The sequence below is a fragment of the Cebus imitator genome, unplaced genomic scaffold, assembly GCF_001604975.1.
Source record: "Cebus imitator isolate Cc_AM_T3 unplaced genomic scaffold, Cebus_imitator-1.0 Scaffold170, whole genome shotgun sequence".
Taxonomy (NCBI): Eukaryota; Metazoa; Chordata; class Mammalia; order Primates; family Cebidae; genus Cebus; species Cebus imitator.
The window spans coordinates 1523233-1536630 of record NW_016107485.1 but is presented as its reverse complement, the minus strand read 5'-3'; the positions used below and the strand labels follow the sequence as shown (position 1 = coordinate 1536630).

At 46.6% G+C, this 13398-nt stretch overlaps 1 protein-coding gene across 2 annotated transcripts in view; it reads left to right on the top strand.

Annotated features, from left to right (window-relative positions):
• The window catches only part of CUNH14orf93 (chromosome unknown C14orf93 homolog), a 23915-nt gene extending 10621 nt beyond the window's left edge, over positions 1–13294 (top strand). The window contains exons 2-8 of one of the 2 annotated variants that reach the window (XM_017544517.2): positions 1925–1930; positions 2166–2894; positions 5030–5350; positions 9829–9890; positions 10282–10385; positions 12392–12504; positions 12767–13294. In XM_017544517.2, coding sequence (XP_017400006.1) covers positions 2298–2894; positions 5030–5350; positions 9829–9890; positions 10282–10385; positions 12392–12504; positions 12767–13186 — 1617 coding nt within the window. In that variant the 5' untranslated portion in view covers positions 1925–1930; positions 2166–2297 and the 3' untranslated portion in view covers positions 13187–13294. The remainder of the gene's footprint in view (positions 1–1924; positions 1931–2165; positions 2895–5029; positions 5351–9828; positions 9891–10281; positions 10386–12391; positions 12505–12766) is intronic. The other variant, XM_037744305.1, reaches the window with a different exon arrangement.
• Positions 13295–13398: the final 104 nt, after the last annotated feature.

Below are 13398 nucleotides of genomic sequence, written 5' to 3'. Positions count from 1 at the left end.
ATCCCTTTTTCAATCAGGTGAATGGGCGACTCTGCCTTCCCGGAGCTCCAAACGTAGATCAAAACGGGACCCAGTCCCATTTACTCTGCACCGAGATCCGCCGAGCCAAAGCGCCGGCAAAACCGCCACACTGGCCACAAGAGTCGCGCTGGCGACCCGTGGGGCTCCTCCGCTGGGAATCTCCTAGTCCTTGGGCAACAAAAATTCATCTGAAAGTGTGACGTCCTCTCTTTCTGTGCGCTTTCTCTGGGAGCTACAATCCTGAGCTGCTAGTGATCGGTCATCTTGGCTCTCTCCTTTTTTTTTAATTGAGATGGAATTTTGCTCTTGTTGCCCAGGCTGGAGTGCAATGGCATGATCTTGGCTCACCGCAACCTCTGCCTCCCGAGTAGCTGGGATTACAGGCATGCACTACCACACCCAGCTAATTTTTGTATTTTTTAGTAGAGATGGGATTTCACCAGGTTGGCCAGGCTGGTCTTTAACTCCTGACCTCAGGTGATCCACCTGCCTCAGCCTCCCAAAGTGCTGGGATTTCAGGCGTGAGCCACTCCACCCGGTCCCTACTCTCTCTCTTTTTTTTTTCCCTCCTCTCTTTTTAATTGTGATGTTTTAATTTACAGTGTAAGAGAGAAATGCATCTCTTAGGGTAATTGTAAACATACTTAACGTTTTGTCACTTATGGAACATCAGAAGGGTTTTTTTTCTACAATCAAGAATCATTTAGAAAATGACAATATTAAGTTCCTTGGAGCATTCTCGGTGCTACAAATCAACTTCCTTCCCCCTTTTTTTCTCTCCTGGAGTAGTCTACTTGCTTAACTACAGTAATTTAAAAGAAAGGCAGTTTACTTATCACTGACATTCTGGTTTCTCCTTTTTTTTTTTTTTTTGAGACGGAGTTTCACTCCTGTTACCAAGGCTGCAGTACAATGGCGCTATCTCAGCTCACCGCAACCTCGACCTCCTGGGTTCAAGCAATTCTCCTGCCTCAGCCTCCTGAGTAGCTGGGACTACAAGCATGTGCCACTGTGCCCAGCTAATTTTTGTATTTTTAGTAGAGACAGGGTTTCACCATGTTGACCAGGATGGTCTCGATCTCTTGACCTTGTGATCCACCCACCTCGGCGTCCCAAAGTGCTGAGATTGTAGGTGTGGGCCACTGTGACCCGCCTGGTTGCTCCTTTTAGGGGGGCTGATCACGCAGGCAAAGTGGCAGCATAGCTGTTCAGATATTCCAGTTGAGTTTTGGATCCACCCTTAAGAAGCACGAGAAATGAAGATAAGGGACTCCAGAGGTGATTTCTCTGGGTTACTGGCTGGAAGATTCAGGACAGCTAGTTTCTTTCATGGAGGCTGGTGGCCCAGGTTTACAGCTATGCAGGAAAGGGCGCTGTGCAGCCCTGGGTTACCTCAGCTCAATTCCCTAATCTACCTTTTCATTTCATTTCCCTACCCTCATCCCTAAAGCATTAATGATATAATAGTGAAAAGTTGCTAACATGCTAAGGGCTGCAGTGATGGATGTATTCCTTACTTAGGAGTCTTACTCTGATTGCATTTGTATGAAAATTATGGAGAGAGTAGAATCATGATTGTCATGATTGTTAATGTCAATAAAAAGTGGTATTGGGTTAAAAAAAAACAAAACACTACATTGAAAGTAGCAATAACTGGATTCTGCTGTCTTCTTCCAACCTTGAAAAAGACATATAACTTCTCTGCATGTCTCTTCTCTGAACCTGGGGAAATGTGTGTTTCCTGTGGCTGTTGTACAGATGAGGTAACTTATGTGAAGTGTTCTGAACTCCTTAAGGAACAATGTCAAAGCAATGAAATGCAGTACCATTATTACAGTAAAGATGGTGAGGAGGAGGAGAAGACAGATCTACATTTTCTTCCTTAATTTTGTAATCTTTCCAGATGCCGGTAGGTCCTTCTGAATCCATTCCCTGTTCCTTAGGTTGCACTGGTGGGGGATTCCATGCCAGGGGCAGAAAGGATGCTCTCTACCCTCTGAAACCATTCATCAGGAAGGCCTTGGTTGAGATGTGCTAGGAGAGCACAGTATCTGCAAATAGAAGGCACCTGTCTCCCTTCTGCAGTCTGAGGAGAGGCTGCCATGGACAATGTGCTTCATGGCTTGTCTACTCCTCTTTCACAGACCCTACAGCTTGGGGCCTGGGCTCCTCTGACCACCCTCACTGACAAAGGAAAGTGAGTCCAGAGAAGTTGATGCTTCCTACCTGTTGGAGCGGCCCAGCAGTATAAGCGTGTTTTTACTGTCCCATCCACCATGTCCTTCAGTGCCACCATTCTCTTCTCCCCTCCTAGTGGCAGCGAGGCCAGATGCCGCTGCTGCACCTGTAGGAGTGAGACTAGTGGGGGCAACGCAGGCTCCGAGGGCGGGAATCCTCCTCCTAGCACCCCCATCACAGTGACTGGACATGGCCTGGCTGTTCAGAGCTCGGAGCAACTCCTGCATATTATCTACCAGCGGGTGGATAAGGCAGTGGGTTTGGCTGAAGCCGCTCTGGGTCTTGCCAGGGCCAACAATGAGTTGTTAAAACGTCTCCAGGAGGAAGTGGGCGAGCTAAGGCAAGGGACAGTGTCCACCCCTGATGAAGATGGGGAAAGCCGGGCACATAGTTCCCCACCTGAGGAGCCTGGGCCTCTCAAGGAGAGTCCCGGGGAAGCCTTCAAGGCTCTGTCTGCCGTGGAAGAGGAGTGTGACAGCGTGGGCAGTGGCGTGCAGGTGGTGATTGAGGAGCTGCGGCAGCTGGGAGCAGCTTCGGTAGGGCCTGGGCCTTTGGACTTCCCAGCAACTCAGAAGGACATGCGGCTCCCGGGGTGCACGCTGGCTGCCAGCGAGGGCCCCCCCCTGCTCAATCCTGTGAGTATGGCAGCAGGGGCTGTTGCTCCTAAGTGCTTTTCCTGGCCTTTCACACTTTCTCCTTTCTCTTCTTTTCTTTCCATCTTTAAACCTTTTCTTTCCATTTGTGATAAACCAAGTTTCCATTTCCTTCAGGGATAGTCAGCTCTCATATTTTCTTCCTGAACCCTCAGCCTCTTTAGCAGAAGGTCATTTTTTGGTGTGTGTATAGTGATGGGGTACCCTTCCCTCTCTCTCAATAGCTCCGCATGGCACCTTCTCCTCCACAGCTGTCTCGGCTGCTCCATGGGCTCTGCCTCTCCCGGCGAGGATGCCTGCCGTGCACAGACGGCTCATTCATATTTTATCGCGGACCCTCTGCTTGCCAAGAGGAATTCAGTACAAAGAGAGATGGGAATGTACAGAGGAGAGAGGCAGAGGTGGAGAGAGGAGGAAGAAGTGAGAAGACAAAGATAAAGATAATAGAAGACAGTTAGAGGGATGGAAAGAGACAAGTAGAAATGAAGGGCTGAGGGAGGAGACAAAGTGAAAAAGGAAGCACAGAAGAAAGGCGAGTTTATGTGGAGACAGAATCTACACCACAGGAGAGAGACTATGAGGTAAGGCGGAAGGAGGTAGAGGAAAGGAAATAAAATGGGAAATGAGAAAAAGAAATGGCCAACTGAGTGCTAACAGTAAGAGAATAACATATAGGGAGAAAGAGGGAAGAAAAGAAGGAAGCAAGCAAACATATTTTGTGAGCAGGAAAAGACACGGATGCACATTGTGCTATTTCAGTTTCTTTACTGCTTAAGGGCCATATGAGCAGAAAAATCCTGGCTGAGTAGAGTAAGAACTGCAGAATGTCACACATGGAAGTATGAAAAGGAGATGGAGCAACTATAGAGATCTTAGAGATAGGAAAATAACAGATGTGATGCCACTTGAGAGACGGTGGGAGATCTATCAGCTCTCCTCCACCTTATTCTCCGTCTGCCCTCTCTTTTTCTCCTCCCCCTACAACAAGGCATAGACACCCAGTAAATAGTAAAGGAGCAGAACACACAGGGTAGATTGGAGGGATGAAAATCCCAGCCCATCTGCTGGATCTGAGAAATGAATACATAAACCCCCTTCTCTCGCTCCAGTGTAACACAGCAACTGGTCATTGCTCTCCTGAAGGCACAGCCATATGGGTAATGGCCACTGCTGCTCACCCCAGTCTGTGGCTGGTCAGGACTCTCAGTGATTCCAGCCCAAGGAAGGAGGACCTGGAAGGTGGGAGGCAGGAGGGTACCAGGCCAGGCATTGCCCTGAGCTGTGGGTTCTTTGAGGCTTCCAAACCGACAGGATGGAATTAGATTTCACAGTGCAGAAAGCAGCTCACAGGTCTATAAATCTCAGTCTCCTCCCCCGCTTCTTTCTCTGTGTGTGTTTGTGTGTGTGTATGTGTGTGTGTGTGTCCCCACTTTCACTGTTTTGTTTTCTTGACTGCAGAAATCCCCCCTCCTTTCTTCCTCTCTTTCCCTTGCTCCCTCCTTCCTTTCCCGGCTCTGTATGTCCTTGAGTGAGGGCACAGGCAATCAGGTAGATGTCAGGGGCTGTGACAGTCAAATGTGGCCAGGGTAGGATCAAGGTGAAGGCATGGGCTGACCCTGGGAATGGAGGGTAGGTGAGGGGAGCTGTCGCTGCCAGTCTCTCTAGGGATTTCTGACCTAATATATTCCTCATTTGCTCATTTTTCTTTTATGTCTCTTTATTGTTATTACTGTTTTAGTTTTTTACTCCTTCTCTTGCTTGATTTCTTTCTTGTCATCATTTCTTCTCTCAACCCTTTCAGACAAAACACTTACCCATCTACATTTCTTATATCCAAGAGCAATCCATAAAAGACTATTCACAAACAGTGTCAGAAACACGCTTTTTCCTTGTGAGCAGCCCTACAGTAACAACCCAACACAAGAGACCTTGTACACACAAGTATTTGCCCAACACTCATAGGAGTCCCAGAGAAACAAGCCATTGACCATTAAAGACTGTGTTAGAGTCCCCGCTTCTTTCTACTTTCTGTTCAATATCCTTAGCCAAAGAATGATGGTTAAGCAGGTTCCCCTAAGCCTACCTGGCTAATAGGCTATTCTTTTTTATGTTCTTAGCTGGTGGATGATTATGTGGCCTCTGAGGGTGCAGTACAGCGAGTGCTGGTCCCTGCTTATGCCAAGCAACTCTCACCAGCTGCACAACTGGCAATCCAGCGGGCAACCTCAGAGACAGGACCAGAAAATGGAACCAAGCTGCCACCACCTCACCCTGAGGACATGCTCAATTCCGCTGCTGCGCTGGACAGTGCCTTGGAAGAGTCAGGCCCTGGGAGCACTGGGGAGCTGAGACACTCTCTAGGGCTAACCGTTTCCCCATGCAGGACCAGAAGAAGTGGGCAGAAGAACTCCAGGCGCAAGCGGGATCTGGTACTTTCTGTGAGTGAGCTCAATTTCTATAAATTTTTCTTCAGTCTGGAGAGATAAGTGAAGAATGAAGGGTGGGTTGATTTTAGGCCTCCCATATTGAATGAATGCTATACTGAATCCTACCGGAGTGGGAGGGACAAGGAGAGAGGTTATTCCGTAACACCAGGGATTGGAAGTCCCCTGCTAAATATCAAACTTTTAGGCTTTTCTAGATAATGTGATATCTTCCTTTATATCATATCTCCCGATGTTTTTTCTTTCTTTCTTTTTCTTTTTTTTTTTTTTTCTTGAGATAAAGTCTCGCTTTGTCTCCCAGGCTGGAGTGCAATGGCACAATCTCGGCTCACTGCAACCTCTGCCTCCCAGGTTCAAGCAATTCTCCTCCCTCAGCCTCCTGAGTAGCTGGAATTACAGGTGCCTGCCACCAGGCCCAGCTGATTTTTGTATTTTTAGTAGAGACTGGGTTTTACCATGTTGGCCAGACTGGTCTCAAACTCCTGACCTCAGGTGATCCACCCACCTTGGCCTCCCAAAGTAGTGGGATTACAGGCATGAGCCACCGTGCCTGGCCTTCCCAGTGTTCTAATAATCCTGATGAGAAGATCTTTAAGGGATTGAGCAGATTGATCACCAAAGGGTAACTCTGGAAATTGCCTGCAAATTAAGCTAGTGTGCAGAGTAAGCGGCAAGTGCCCTTGGGTGGAAAAGCAAGTAAAGCTGTCCTGAGGTAGTCTCAAGCTTCAAAGATGCAGAGTCACTAGACCTTCAGCTCAGTTATAGGATTTGGAGATTCCAGTCATTCTAAGAGCTCTTAGCTAGGAAGGGACTGGCCTGAACAGGTCTGCCTGAAACCTTGTTGGAGTGGCTGGGAGCCAGGAGAACATCCTGCTGAGCTGGGAGTCACCAGCCTGACAGCTGACCAAACCTAGAGAACTTCTAGGGCAGTAGTTCTCAACCTGGAGTGATTTTGCCCCCAAGGGACATTTGGAAACATCTGGAGATATTTGTGGTTATTACAACCGGTGGGTGGGTAGGGGCAGGGGAAGGAGAATGCTACTGACATCTAGTGGGTGTTCTGCTAAATATCCTACAGTGCACACAACAGCCCCATAACAATTATCCATCTCAAAATGCCAATAGTGAAGAAGCTGAGAAACCTTCTTTAAAGTGACCAACCTTAAAGGGATCAATTCTGTACCCAAAAGCTTTTTTTTTTCTTTCTTTCTTTCTTGAGATAGGGTCTCACTCCCATTGCCCAGGCTGGAATGTAGTGGTGTGATCAAGGCTCACTGCAGCTTCAACTTCCCAGGCTCAAGTGATCTCCCATTTCAGCCTCCCGAGTAGCTGGGATTATAGGCATGTACTACCACACCTGGCTAATTTTTTGTATTTTCAGTAGAGACAGAGTTTCACCATGTTGTCCAGGCTGGTCTCACAAAAGCTTCTTTCTGACAACCATGGGATATTGTTATTATTGTTATTTTGAAACAAAGCCTTGCTCGGTTGCCCAGGCTGGAGTACAGTGGCATGATCTCAGCGCACTGCAACCTCTGCCTCCTGGGTTCAATTGATTCTCTTGCCTCAGCCTCCCAAGTAGCTAGGATTATAGGCATGCACTACCACGCCTGGTATTTTAGTAGAGATGGGGTTTCGCCATGTTGGCCAGGCTGGTCATGAACTCCTGAGCTCAGGCATCTACCCACCTTGGCCTTTCGAAGTGTTGGGATTACAGGCGTGAGCCACTGTGCCCGGCTGGAGATATTCTTTCGCCATATAATGTTCTTATTGGCTGAAATGAGTTTATAGTTAGAATTCGCATAAAAGCAAGATTTTTCATCACTTCCATTCTACTTGTGCCTGCTGCCTCCAGAGAGAGGTACAGTTTTGAGGCCAGGCTTCTTCCTTCCCTTAGGAGAGTGGTGGAACTGAGGGCCTACAGGAAGGATAGTAATGCTCACTCACCATCATGCTTGAGAAGGATCTGGAGGACCAGTTAGGGAGTTTTGCTGCCCATCCCAAAGGAAGGTTTAAAATGTTCTTGTGGCAGACTGCGGGTTTAAAGGGGGAGGGACCGTTGTTCCAATCTTTAGCTCTGAGATGGAATCAAAGAGGCACCGCTCCAATTTTCTGGGGCTCTTGAGGATTGCTGCTAGGGATCCTGTAAACCAAAAGGATCAAACCAAAATTCTTAATACCTTGGAATGAGGCAGATCCCAGCCACTCCTTGGGAAAATATTTTTAGCTCATTCAGTAGGTAGGTGAGCCAAAAGCCTTTACAGTCCTCACACTTATTGTCTATAGTATTTTCCCTTTCCACATCAAGCCTGGTTTGATTTTTATCAGCTGATATCTTTCAAGCCACTTGAGTTGGAAACTATGTAACTCCCTTTTTTCCTTTTTTCTTTTTTTTTTTAAACTCTCCCAAATACTTTCTGAAACATTAACTGATTCCTTTGTGATTCCTTAAGTGTGGATTACTAAAAGGTAAAGTAACTATGTTGAATATGCAGCTAGCATAATAATGTCCTTTTTACAGAGTGGAGACCATAGCCAAAAAAAGTTAACAGTACTTTCTTAAGTTGGTATGGTCAATCAGCCATAGAGGTAGAAGGATAAATGGGGGATTTCTGAATATGGAGCTGAAAAATCCTCAGATCAGGATATGAATCTGTCAGTTTGGGACTGGGTAACTTCCACTGACTAAGGGAATTTGGGATGAAAATATAATCAGAAACAACACAGCTAAACTTAATTGAAGGAAATGTAAAACCCTGCATTAGGGCTGGGTAGGGTGGCTCACATCTGTAATCCCAGCACTCTGGGAGGCCAAGGTGGGCAAATCACCTGAGGTCGGGAGTTCGAGACTAGCCTGGCCAACATGGTCAAACTCTCTCTACTAAAAATACAAAAATTAGCTGGGTGTGGTGGCACGTGCCTGTAATCCCAGCGACTTGGGAGGCTAAGGTAAGAGAACCTCTTGGACCTGGGAGGTGGAGGTTGCAGTGAGCCGAGATTGCTGTACTCCAGCCTGGGCAAAAGAGCAAGACTCTGTTTCAATAAATAAATAAATAAATAAATATTTCAGGTGCTATTATGGGCAAAACTGGGAACAGATTTGAAGCATCTAAGGCAAAACTTTTTGACAAGTAGAAATGTTCAATAGTATAAGCTGACTCAAAATGGAGAGCCCATCATTAGATGTGTATAAGCAAAGCAGAGAGACAACCTGTTTAATGATGTGAAAGGGAGATTGGGTAATACAGTCTCCATGGTTCTTTCTGATTCACATTTCTGTTATTTTAGATTTCTGTTTTTTAGACCCTGGTGTATATACTCCTGAGATTTATGGTAACGCATGAGGAGATATATAAAACCACAGACAAACCCAGGGCTTTTTCCTGGGTCATCAACTTTATTAGAAGATTCCAGAAGATGGCTGGGCGTAGTGGCTCACGCCTGTAATCCCAGCACTTTGGGAGGCCGAGGTGGGTGGATCACGCGGTCAAGAGATCGAGAACATCCTGGGCAATACGGTCAAACCCTATCTCCACTAAAAATACAAAAATTAGCTGGGCATAGTGGCGCAAACCTATAGTCACGCTACTTGGGAGGCTGAGGCAGGAGAATTGCTTGAACCCTGGAGGTGGAGGTTGCAGTGAGCCAAGATCGCACTCCACCACACTCCAGCCTGGCAACAGAGTAAGACTGTTTCAAGAAAAAAAAAAAAAGAAGTTTCCAGAAGACATTTTTATATTAAAAGAAATACAGATACCTTCTGAAGAAAAACTTTAAGTGCGCAAGAGTAGGGGACTTCAAGAAATGTTCACTTGGCCAGTGTGGTGGCTCACACCTCTAATCCTAGCACTTTAGGAGGGAGAAGCAAGTGGATCACCTGAGCTCTGGAGTTCAAGACCAGCCTGGCCAACATGGTGAAACCTCATCTCTACAAAAAATTAGCCAGGCATGATGGCGAGTGCCCATAGTTCCAGCTACTTGGGAGGCTGAGGTGGGAGAATTGCATGAACCCAGGAGGCGGAGATTATAGTGAGCTGAGATCGCGCCATTGCACTCCAACCTGGGCAACAGAGTAAGACTCCATCTCAAAAAAACAAAAAAAAAGAAAGGAAAAAGAAATGTTCACTCGCAGTACTCCTGCTGATGTATACCTGCTTTCTCATTGCTATCAGGGGTATGTTCATGGAAATGTTTGAGACCCTCTGCTCTAGTGATCACACTACTCATGAGCGGAAGTAAGGCCAGGGATGATCCTGGAACCTTGACACACATCAAATGAAGGCTCCATTTGAAATAGTACCTTGGATAGGCTCTTGGCTTAGAAAGGGCATCTATAGAAATGGTACCTAGGCTATAGGAAGGATTCAGACAGAGAGTCCCTTAGGGACAATGCCTTTTTACCCTAGGTACCACAGGAGAGTTTTCATAATATCCACTCTTGGCTTGACTGTATTTTCTTTTTTTCCCCCTAGAAACTGGTCCACAATGTGCATAACCACATCACCAATGACAAGAGATTCAATGGGTCTGAAAGGTATGATCCCCTTAAGGAAAAAGAATGAGAAGGTTCTTTGCTAAGGACAGGGAAGTAGAGGGGGATGCTCCAATCCAGCAATGAGACTAAGGCTTTGATCTCGCCATACCTTTTTAGGCTGTGGAGGGATTTGCCACTAAGTTGATTGGTGCTGGGTATTTCTTCTTCTTCTTTTTTTTTTTTTTTTTTGAGACGGAGTTTCATTCTTGTTACCCAGGCTGGAGTGCAATGGCNGCAACCTCCGCCTCCTGGGTTCAGGCAATTCTCCTGCCTCAGCCTCCTGAGTAGCTGGGATTACAGGCATGCGCCACCATGCCCGGTGCTGGGTATTTCTATTTGTCTGGCTCTTACAAAACTGACAGCCTTATTCATTCTCTTCTCTTTGTGGCAGCATCAAGTCCTCTTGGAATATTTCAGTAGTGAAGTTTCTTCTGGAAAAGCTCAAGCAAGAGCTAGTGACCAGTCCCCACAATTACACTGATAAGGAGCTAAAAGGTGAGAAAAACGGGTTTAACTCCTATGCCATCCTTTATCCCCCTCTCCTCCCACTCCCTTTTCTTGGTCAGAGGAGAAGAGGAATAATAGAGATGATTTAGGTGGTTTTGAAAATAGTGGATTTGAAGCATTTTTTTGGTCGTTCTCACCTACAATATATTCATAGAATTATCTCAAATTGCCTGTTTATTTCCCTCTCTGTCTGAAATGAAAATGAGAGAAGGAAAGAGCTAGAACACCATCATGCATTCTGTTTATGCAGGTCTTGAATCTAAGGTGTTATGAGGAGGTGTTATGTTCAGAAGCCAGGCCTGCCCTTTGGTCCCTAAATATTATTTCCCAGGCTTTCTCTTTCCTTGCTCTCTTTTGTTATTTGTAGCTAACGCTGACATATTGTGAAAGCTTCTGCTGAAAAAGTGCTTGTAGGGCCAGCTACTGTAGCTCATTCCTGTAATCCCAGCACTTTGGGAGGCCATGGCAGGAGGATTGCTTGAGCCCAGAAGTTTGAGACTAGCAGGGGCAACATGGTGAAACCCCAGCTTTACCAAAAACAGACAAACAAAAATAACAAAAATTAACTGGGCGTAGTGGCATGTAGTCCTAGTTACTTGGGAGGCTGAGGTGGCAAGATTGCTCATGCCTGCGAGGCAGAGGTTGCAGTGAGCCAGATCATGCCACTGAACTCCAGCCTGGGCAACAAAGCCAAACCTTGTTTCAAAAAAAAAAAGAAAAAATACTTGTAATCATCCATCAGAGTGGCAATAGGGGTAGATTTTTTTTGTTCTTATTTTTAAATTTTTTTTGTTTTGAGATGGAGTCTCACTCTGTCACCTAGGCTGGAGTGCAGTGGCGCGATCTCGGCTCATTACAACCTCTGCCTCTCAAGTTCAAGCAGTTCTCCAGCCTCAGCCTCCTGAGTAGCTGGGATTACACATGTGTACCACCACGCCCGGCTAATTTTTGTGTTTTTAGTAGAGACGGGGTTTCATCATGTTAGGCTGGTCTCGAACTCCTGACCTCATGATCCACCCACCTTGGCCTCCCAAAGTGCTGGGATTACAGGTGTGAGCCACCATGCCAGGAGTTTAAAAAAAATTTTTTTTTTTTTTTTTGAGACGGAGTTTCATTCTTGTTACCCAGGCTGGAGTACAATGGTGCGATCTTGGCTTACCGCAACCTCTGCCTCCTGGGTTCAAGCAATTCTCCTGCCTCAGCCTCCCAAGTAGCTGGGACTACAGGCACGCACCACCATGCCCAGCTAATTTTTGTATTTTTAGTAGAGATGGGGTTTCACCTTGTTGAGCAGGATGGTCTCGATCTCTTGACCTCGTGATCCACCCACCTTGGCCTCCCAAAGTGCTGGGATTATAGGCTTGAGCCACCATGCCCAGCCTTAAAATTTTTTTTAAATAGAGACTGGGTCTCACTATGTTTCCCAGGCTGGTCTCAAACTCCTGCCTCAGCAGGAGGATTCCAACATTCCAAAATGTTGGAATTACAGGTGTGAGCCACCACAGCCAAAAAGGGGTAGGTTTTATTTGGTGGAGGAAGCAGGGAGACACAGAAGCAATCAATTGGAGTTGTCTTTTTCCAGTGGAAGATATTTGGGAGGAGTTAGTATTGGAGATGGAGGTGGGCAAAGAAAGCTAAACCAATTAGCCAGCCGTGGTGATGTGTACCTGTAGGCCCAGCTTCTCAGGAGGCTAAGGCTGGAGGATCACTAAAGCCCAGGAGTAAGAGGCTGCAGTGAGCTATGACCACACCACTGACCTCTAGCCTGGGCGACAGAGCAAGACCTTTTCTCTTAACAAAACCATAAAAAAATAAATAAAAAGAAAGCTAAACCAAAGAGGAGTGAATAGATGCTGATGGCTATGTCAAGAAAGCCCATCATCTATATAGTGATCCCCAACCTCCCATTCAGTAGTGTTAGGGCAGAAAAACAGGCTAAAGACCACTACTCTAGAGGACCCTGCTTCTTGCTTCCTTCCTTCCCTCCCTGCCAGGAGCCTGTGTGGCCTACTTCCTTACTAAAAGGCGTGAGTACCGCAACTCCCTGAACCCCTTTAAAGGCTTGAAGGAAAAAGAGGAGAAGAAACTTCGAAGTCGCCGATATCGGGTAGGTTTCTAGGCCTTTCTTTCAAGATGCTAACCTCTAAACCCTAATGTGCCACAGTGGGAAGGGCTAGAGGACAGGGCATCTGAGAATAGGGTTGAGAGTCAGGAATGTAGAGAGATAAGAAGCCAGTGCTAAGATCTGACTTGGGGACTGGGTTCTCTTAGGCACAGATTTTACATAGCCTTCCACACCAAACCTTTTCCCCAAATCTAATCCATAGAATGTTTATATTCCTAATCTATGTCCCTGGCTCCTACCTTAGCTTTTTGCCAACCGATCCAGTATCATGAGGCATTTTGGACCTGAGGATCAACGTCTGTGGAAGGATGTGACAGAGGAGCTGATGTCAGATGAAGAGGACAGTCTTAACGAGCCAGGTGTGTGGGTGGCCCGCCCTCCCCGTTTCCGGGCCCAGCGCCTCACAGAGCTCTGCTACCATCTGGATGCTAACTCTAAGCATGGCACCAAAGCCAACCGTGTGTATGGGCCCCCCTCAGACAGACTGCCTTCTGCTGAAGCCCAGCTTCTTCCACCAGAACTTTATAATCCTAATTTCCAAGAAGAGGAAGATGAGGGAGGAGATGAGAATGCATCTGTCTCCCCATCTTTTGACCAGCCCCACAAAACCTGCTGTCCTGACTTGAACTCATTCATTGAAATCAAGGTGGAAAAGGATGAATGAAATCTATAGCCAAGAATAACTCTGGCTCCCACCATGCCTCATGTCCCAGAAATAGGTGGCCATGGGGCTTCCCAAAATAATGAGATGCTCTGTGCAGTCTGAGAAAGCAAACTTGCCTCTTTTTTTTTTTTTTTTTTGAGACGGAGTTTCGCTCTTGTTGCCCAGGCTGGAGTGCAATGGCGCGATCTCGGCTCACCGCAACCTCCGCCTCC